This window comes from Chelonoidis abingdonii, chromosome 5 (assembly GCF_003597395.2).
Source record: "Chelonoidis abingdonii isolate Lonesome George chromosome 5, CheloAbing_2.0, whole genome shotgun sequence".
Taxonomy (NCBI): domain Eukaryota; kingdom Metazoa; phylum Chordata; order Testudines; family Testudinidae; genus Chelonoidis; species Chelonoidis abingdonii.
The window spans coordinates 23,322,148-23,331,264 of record NC_133773.1 but is presented as its reverse complement, the minus strand read 5'-3'; the positions used below and the strand labels follow the sequence as shown (position 1 = coordinate 23,331,264).

Below are 9,117 nucleotides of genomic sequence, written 5' to 3'. Positions count from 1 at the left end.
AAGGCAAATGAATGCTGCTGTGTAGCACTGCAGTACCGCCTCTGTCAGCAACATCCAGTACACATACGGTGACAGTGAGAAAAGGCAAAACAGGCTCCATGGTTGCCATGCTATGGCGTCTGCCAGGGCAATCCAGGGGAAAAAGAGCGCGAAATGATTGTCTGCCATTGCTTTCACGGAGGAAGGATTGAGTGATGACATTTACCCAGAATCACCCGCGACACTGTTTTTGTACCATTATGCATTGGGATCTCAACCCAGAATTCCCATGGGTGGGGGAGACTGCGGGAACTATGGGATAGCTACGGGATAGTTACCCACTGTGCAACACCCCAGAAATTGATGCTAGCCTCGGTACATGGATGCACACCCTGAATTAATGTGCTAAGTGTGGCCGCGTGCACTCGACTTTATACAATCTGTTTTACAAAACTGCTTTATGTAAAATTGGAATAATCCCGTGGTGTAGACAAACCCTGAGAAGATAGGAGAGTCATTGAACATTTGCAGCCTATATATTTAATAAAAAAAAAAATAGAGATAGGCATGTGCAGAAAGCCATCTTGATTTCAAGAGGTGGAAAAGGAGATCAGGAAGATTACGTGAACAAGAAGCAATGAGACTTGGAAAATTAAAGTTATGGAATAAAGAGGGGTAGAAGACAGGAACAAACAAGAGGAAAAGCTAAGATTAGTTATCCAAAGGGAGTACAGTAATCTAGGAGCTACTAAACCCACCATTGGGAATAAGCAGGGGCCATCTTGAAGTTGCACCTTATCTTTTGCTGAGATAATTTTGTGAGTGTTTTTTTTACACATAACTTGTAGTAGAATACAGTATAACTGTGTATAAAAATGATAGTAGGGTTAAGCTTATGTCTAAAGGAAACATGATAATTCACTATGTGAAAATATTAAAGGATTCTTCCTGAGGGGAGAAATAATTAAAACGCTAATAAACCTAACTATAAGAAAACAAGTTTACTCAAACAATCCCAAGGGGTAGGCATATCTTTTGAAGATATAAAGGGTTATACCAATTGAAGAGAAATCTGTATGTGAAATACTCCCTGCATTACCGTTATTATTAATTACTATTATATTTATAACAGTATATTAATAATAATTATTTGCATTACAATAGCACATAGATGTCTCAATCAGGTATTGGGACCCCATCGTGCTAGGAACCATACAGGTAAAATAACAAAAAGATTATTACTTTTCTAAACATGGGCAAGGCTTATACAATGTTATAGTAACACAGTGACAGTGTAAAAGTTGGCCATATGTATATTTGCATCCTAGTTTAACAGCTGACATAATGTCTGAATTTGCTAATGATACCTTGAAACTTGGTTTCCAAAGACCTGTAAGGAGTTGACTGTACATGGAGGACTCACCATTGCTTACTGACATCCTATCACGAGGCATGCAAATATAAGTAGGTAGCACAAGTCACAGTTCTGGAAAGCTCTGCATGGACTGAGAAATTTCCAAACATCATCTGACATCTAATAACCAAAGCTACCAACAGTTAACCTTTGCAATTAATACTCGGAGCCTATGCTCAATCAGTCTCACAAGAGTAGAACTTCCAATGTTTGCATTTGTTTTTGTCTCTTTCTGTTCTCTATATTATTTACAAATGAGTATTACTTGGATTTGACCGTTAATATTGTGAAACATGATGAATGACTGTCTAAGAGACAAGAAACACTGTATCTTGTGGGAGGACCAGAATACAATTTGGCTTATCCAGTCCAAATTACCTAACACAGTTAACAAAGAAGAGGCTCAGAGATGCCTTTGTCTGTCTGTAAGGGTGCCAGAGTTGGCAGACACAGGGTCCATACTAGCACTGAGGTTGACTTGTAATTTTCCCGGTGGGTGTTCCACCCCTTCTCCCAAGGCCCCACCCTCACCCTGCCTCTTCCTGCCCCCACTCCACCCCTCTCTGAGGCCTTGCTCTCACTCCCCCTCTTCCTGCTCCCGTTCCACCTCCTCTCCATGCCCCCACACTCCAAGCACCTCAAGCCCGGTGCTTGAGCCCTGGAGCACCCACAGAATTGGCTCACTGTATATGTTGATATATAGTGAGCCATTTGACATACTAAGGTATAGTTAGCTACTGCTACATAGTCAAAGTGTAAAATACAAACTAAAACAAGACATGCACAGGATGAAGCAAAACTGGTTAATATAGACTTTTTTTTGTGACTCACAGTCTAGCTCACATCTAGTCCACTGAGCACCCGGGCTGAGATTTGCAAAGCTGCCTGAGGCACTGGGACAGTCAAAAGCCATCCTGGGAGCCTACATAAGAGTTGTTTCCATGTTTTTAAGACATTCTGGGCACAGAAAAATAGACTCCATTCTGTGCCGCTTTCAGTATTTCCCTAAACCCCTCTCCACTACCTAGCCTATTAGCATTGGCAGCTATTCATCTTACAGATGATTAAACCATTACCTCTTGAAGAACCCTCTTCATTTTCAGCAATAACGTCTTTACAGCTGTGCAATCCTGCATCATCAGTCGGAAGGGCAAAGATTCCATGCCTCCACTTTCTTCCAGGCCTGCAAAGGGCCACTCCACAGTGGGACTGCTGGCCACCTGGCTGACACGAGGACATCTAGCTTCTCCTTGGTCTACCTCCTTTGACAACTTCAGAGAGAGGTTCCTAAGATGAGAAAATATAAACAAAATTTGGCTCTGTGCTACTTTTTAGGCTCTCTCCCTTTATGACTATTTGGAGTGAAACATTGCTAACGCTGAGCTTTCACTCTCTCTGTTTATAGTGCATATGATGAAGAGTTCATGAATAAACACAACCAATTTTTTGGAGAATAACTTAACTAGCCTTTTTAAGGACCCATCGCCCGAGGATCTAGCCATCACCATGTACATTTAGGTAAACTTCAGATTGTTCTAGAATTGAAACCAACCTCTCCTCCACGTCCCACAGATAAAGCTACTTTTTTGCAATGTCAAGTGTAAGTGGAATATCACTTCTAGGAATTAAATTGCTGGGGATACATTTTATCCCATTTTGCTATATGCTCAAATTAAATGGATGAGTATAAGTTTATGATTAAACTGGCTACATGGGGTTCTCAACTGGGGGTCGGGACCCCTCAGGGGGTCATTAGGTTATTACAGAGGAGTTGAGAGCTGTCAGCCTCCATCCCAAACCCTGCTTTGCCTCCAGCATTTATAACGGTGTTAAATATATAAAGAAGTATTTTTAATTTATATGGGGGGTCACACTCAGAGGCTTGCTATGGGAAAGGGGTCACCAGTACAAAAGTTTGAGAACCATTGGCCTACATGCAATGAAGTTCACTGTCTTGTTCATTATATTAGTTTTCCATATGGCTATAACTTAGAATTGGGCCCAACCCTTAAGGAAATTAAAGAGGAGGAAAACAAAAGGAATAGTACCATTTAGAGTTTATCCAATGTCATAATTATGTTTATTTTATGGTATTGTTTGGAAACTGCGGTTTGAAAAAAGAATGAGCAATCTGAAATTGTTAATGGTCTCCATAGCTTGTGTAAGAAGAACATGGGAGAACATATGAGAAAGAATCTATCAAGAGCCACTGAAATCAACAGAAAGGCTCCCATTGACTTCAATGACCTCTAGATCAGGCCTTGAGGCAGCAAAAGAATACCGGTATGTTAACCTGACATCCTCCCCTCTACCCAAACTATCTGATCTTGGAACAGAGCATCAGACCAAGGCATGACTCCCACTTAGATGATAACAGTTCTGAGTTCTAAATATAACAGACTCCAAGAAGCAGCTCCAGCAATCATAACATGATTTAAAAACAGATTATTTGGCAATTTGGTGAAATGGCAAAGCAAGTAAATGCATTATGAACACTTCTGTCCTCAAAAACTTTTTGTAACCTTCATGCTGTGCCTTTTTAACTGGGACCAATGGGAAACAAGAAGAGAATGCTAAATGAAGCACAAACACCAGAATGTAGTAGTAGTTTGTGATATTGGTACATTAATTAATTGTTAAATTACAAAAGGGTTTCAATGAAATTACTTGTCATATCCATACTATAATCAGAAGAATGTACTATCATTAAAGATGTTAGTATAAGTGGCAATGGAAATAATGCTTATCGTCCATTTAAAATACAGTTAAAATTTTCTGCTCCATTTGAAATTTTTGTAAGCAAAAAAAAATAGTTGGTGTTTTCATTCTGAGTTTTAGGGTTTAGTATTCAATGATAAAGCAAGAAAGGTAACAATCTTCCCAGTACATTTTGCTTTAATGTTAAATTTGGTTCCACAAGAACAAACATAAAAAAAAAAAATCGTGTTTTTTTTTTCCTGGATAAACAATTCCCACTGCCACCCTAAACAAACGGAAAATGCTATTACCAGGACAATCTCTTATGGATGGCTCATTAAGAAGTTATGAAATATGTAATGTGTATTTGGGAAAATATGCACTTGGGAAATGCACCAAAGAAGTCACTGATAAACCAGGCATAGGCAAATACTTATGATGGACAATGCAAATAACATTTTCTCAGCCTGGCTTCTCAAGAATATCACTTGGGAATGAAATAATTTCATTTTTCATTATTAAAATATATTGAAACAACATTTTGAGTGGAATATTTTATGTGATTCAAATGATAATCTGGGATGGATATGGTAAAGTTGTGTGAGAGCCAAGAATGTTATCTAGCTGCTGAGTCATGGCATTTATTAAAGCAGGCTCAGGTATAAATCATGGAAGAAAAAAGAGACAAACTTTCACTGAGGGCTTGGCTACATTGGCACTTTACAGCGCTGCAACTTTCGCGCTCAGGGGTGTGAAAAAACACCCCCCTGAGCGCTGCAAGATGCAGCGCTGTAAAGCGTCAGTGTAATCAGGGCGGCAGCGCTGGAAGCACGGCTCCCAGCGCTGCACGCTACACCCGTAAAGGATGTGGTTTACATGCAGCGCTGGGAGCGCTCTCTCCCAGAGCTGCCACTCTGACCAAACTCACACTTCAAAGTGCTGCCGCGGCAGCGCTCCTGAAGCACTGCCCCGGCAGCGCTTTGAAATTTCTAATGTAGCCAAGGCCTGAGCCATTAGTTACATGAGAAGTCACTTTTTCTCTTAAATGTTTATTTTAAAACATACTCCTATTGTGGGAATCTATATCTGAATGAGTTTAATGAAACTTACCAACACATTGTTTGACTGAAGTAAGATGAAATAGCACAATCTCCCCACCTCCACCCCCGCCCAGTTCCTGGCTAATGACTGCAGGCTGGCAATTGAAATTGCACTAGAATGTCAGCAGTCAAGAAACTAAGAGAGGAACCAGAATTTCAACCTGATATCACTCCAGAGGAGGCGGTCATATTGCAGTCAGAATGCACCTACCGTGAGAAAGAACAGCAGCAAAGAGAGTCTTTAATAGTACACCCGCATTAGTAAAGACAGTTTTTTTTTATTTCTCCCAGTGCCTCTGCATCAGCAGCAGTGTTCTACCTCACTTGTGGGCACAGAAATTATCACCACCCGTCGAGTACCATTATTCCAAAAAAGATATTGCTTATTACAATCGTCATTGTGGCACTTAAGTATGAAATGGAGGTGTCCTGGGAAATAAAATAAATTTGGGACGGATCAAAACCCATTGAAGTTGACAGAAGACTTTTCATTGATTTCTGCTTTCTTTGGTTGCCATTAAAAGGTCAATATTTACCAGTAATTGCTTCAGAGCAATAGCTCAGACACTATGGTATTTTTGCGATACTTGCAATAGGAAATATCTCCACAATGCTAGAAAACTTCTGAGGTGTCTAGCACAACTACCACTGCAACTTTTGTTTACTGCAGAGGAAACTTTCCAAAACATGATTTTTCACCAAGCACATCATTACTAATATATAATTATTCTGCTATGCAATTATGTAATATAATGTAATTTATCACACAACTGCAGTAAAGATTTAGCACAAAAAGGCTCTTCCATGAATTTGTTGTATTCCCTAACTAGTAAAACCCCGCACTGAGTTTGGTGTTGTGTTTCAACAGTCTCAAAATTAAATGTTCCAATAAAGTCATTTCAACATTTCCAAACTGACAAATTTCAAAATTTCCATTCCACAATATATTTTGAGATTTTGACCTTTCATCCTCAATCAGTATGATCAGAAATTGTGAAATGTTGGAATTGCCTGCAAGATGGAAATTCTATTTTTCAACAATCACAGTTCAGGGCAATTTCCATGATCCAACTTGAGCACCCCCTCCAGGTTCCAGGGTCCTCAGATGTAACCTCTCGTGTGCAAACACACATCTCTCTTCTTTCTGACTGGAGTTTTTCCAGGCTCCACACTTCCCTGCCTACACTGTGAGTTCCCCAGAAAGTCAAGAGTGCCTAAGCAGGCCTGCTTTGCTTTCTCTTCAAAGCAGTGGTGTAGCCAGTTGGAGGGAGCAATAAAAAAAAAAAAAAAGGCTCCACCCGCCGTGGCACTTTTACTCACCCAGTGGCGCTCCGGGTCTTCAGCAGCGGGCCCTTCACTCTCTCCGGCTGTCTTCAGCGGCACTGAAAGACCCCTGCTGCCGAAATGTTCCCGAAGATCCATGGAGCAAGTGAAGGGCCTGCCACCGAAGTACCGCCTGTACCCCTCCCAGTGGAAGGACTTCCCCAACCTGTCTTTGGTTCTGTTCACCCCAGCATGGCCACTGGGATGATCATGGGCTAAGCTTAAGAGCTTCCCCCGGTAGTTAGTGGGAACCACCAACCGTTTGTGCAGCTGCCATTCTTCCTGGTGTCCCCCAGAAAGAATTTCCTTGTATAAAAGTCCTTGGTCTATAACAAACCGGGATCGGTTAGAAGAGCTGAGAGGCGGTGGGTTGCTCCGTGCCGCCACCCAAGCTTTCTGAAGGCTGTCATCTGCTTCCTGCTCAGTCTGGAACTGTTCCCTTGACTTGAGGCTGAACACAAGTCTCTCCTCAAACTGTGTGACGTGGGCGGTCTCCTCTGGAAGCATGTAGTGATGGGTTGTCTTCGTGCTGGTGAACCGTCTCCGTGGTGAACCTGGGGTATTTCAGGCTTCGGCTGAGCCTCTTCAGATGTTGTCTGTTCTTCTTCAGTTAGGCTCGCTGGCCCCCTGCGCATGGAGGTTAAGATGTGGTGCACAGCTGTGCTGGTTGTTCCAGCGGTCCGGGACTGGAGTGCTGGTGTGTTACCTTGGCTGGGATCCGCGGCCACTACTCTTCTGGTCTTGGTTACACAGACGAGAGTCCCTGTGGACGACTCTGGAAAGAATGGGCGAAGCTTGCTGGCTGCTGCGGTAACCACTTCCACTCTCTTGGCCCGCTTCACACTGTTGGCCAATCTTCCCCCAGTAGCATGGGATGATAATTGTCATAGACTGCAAAAGTCCCACATCTGACCGCCTTGTACTAAGGACAGCTTCAGCTGTAGGTAGTCTACAGCTTTGACAGAAGGGTAATGGTCACTTTGGCCTTGGGTTGATGTTTGGATCCACGAGATTGTGATAGCTGACACTTGTGCCCGTGTCTCTCCAGCGGTAACTTCTTATCTCACTCTCAATGTTCCTTCCTCAAGGGATTTGGAGTATCTGGCCTGGGATCTATCTTTGGTGTGATGGTTTAATGAGTTGCACGCGGTGGGTTCTTGGCCGTTGGCTTTATATGTCATTCATTACACTTATAGCATCTTCAGCTACGGGTCAGGTGAGTAAATTATTGAAGACTGGTGAGGTGAAGGATTAGGGTTCGGTGGCTTCCCTGGGTATTGTAGGTGGTGTTTGGGTTGCCTTCGTGTAGTTATTGTCGTGTTCCCCTGGGTTTTCATTCCCTTACAGAGCTTTCTGCTTCTGCCATTCCATCCATTGTCCAATTCCCCGCCTCGGTGATTTGGTTTCATCTAGGATGTACCGTGTTATGTCTAGAACACCATCCAAGAACTGCTCATTTATGAGGAGGTGCAGTTCGTCAATGGATTTGAACCTTGGTTCCTGATATCCGCATCATATATGCTTCAACGTAGTATGCGTGTTTGGGAAATGACCATTGGTTTCCACTTCTGGTTCTGAACGTTGACGGGCGTGATCGGGTTATCCTTTCTGATCTGGCTTGGTTTGAAACAGTTTATAATCTTCATTTGGTCTTGGCATTTTAGCGCCACCTCTGCAAGGTCGACTGAGGTTAACCTCAGTTGTACATCTGCGTCTTCAGAATGCTGTACCAATGCAGGCTCTTTCAAATTTTCTAAAAGTCTCGTAGTCTCACCTGCCTTGTAGTTGGAAATTTCTTGTGCTGTGGAAAGTATTGGCGCAGTTGTTAGGATGGTTGGTTCTGTTGCTTAGCCTGTTCTAACTCAGTGCCTGCCGATGGGCCCTCTGTTTTTCCATCTCTTGTGGTTTCCCCTCAGGAGCTCTATCTGTCTTTCTGTGGCTCATCTATCTTCTTGTTGTTTCTTTGATGAGCTCATTTTTGCTTGATCTCTGTATGGGCTGTCCTCTGGGTTCTGTTCGGGTTTAAATTAAGTTCATCGTCCTATGTTATTTTCGTGTATATATGGCTTGTTCAGTGCTCGGTTTTTCAGCTTCCCTGGAACTCATGGTTTCTGTTTGTTGTGTTGGGCCCTCGGTGTTATGTATGAATGCTGGCTCTCCGTGTATGTCTCGGGTTCTGCTAGTGCAACTCATTTTTTCTTCTTCTATCTCTTGATAGTTAAGATTAACAAACAAAAGCACTTTATTTTACCTGTGATGTGTTGCTGTGTACTTGTTCCCAATTGGTATTCTATTCTTAAAAGACCTTATGTCCTCTTAATCTGTTCCTTGCTTAATATTCAAGCTCTCAAGCAGAAGAATAGAAAAGATTCCTCTGGCTATTTAAACCCAAACCTTCTCTCTGCTAAAAGCCTACAGAGAAAAAGAAAGCATATTCTCTGGCTTCTGGATTCTACTCTTCCACATGCGCACATGTAATGCCTGTCCATTGGACCTTAGCGTCGCCAAAATCGGTGAGCTCTAGCATGAACACTCCAAGCTAATTACACAGCTGGATCTTTATTCGCTGCCACCAATAGGATTCGAGACTGATAAACTCTACTG

General features: G+C 42.3%; 1 protein-coding gene across 3 annotated transcripts in view; it reads right to left on the bottom strand.

The window, feature by feature from the left end:
• The window catches only part of CCSER1 (coiled-coil serine rich protein 1), a 1,157,679-nt gene that overhangs the window by 656,075 nt on the left and 492,487 nt on the right, over nt 1–9,117 (bottom strand). For all 3 annotated transcript variants that reach the window (XM_075066155.1, XM_075066156.1, XM_075066157.1), the window contains exon 6: nt 2,470–2,680. In XM_075066155.1, the coding sequence (XP_074922256.1) occupies nt 2,470–2,680 (211 nt within the window). The remainder of the gene's footprint in view (nt 1–2,469; nt 2,681–9,117) is intronic.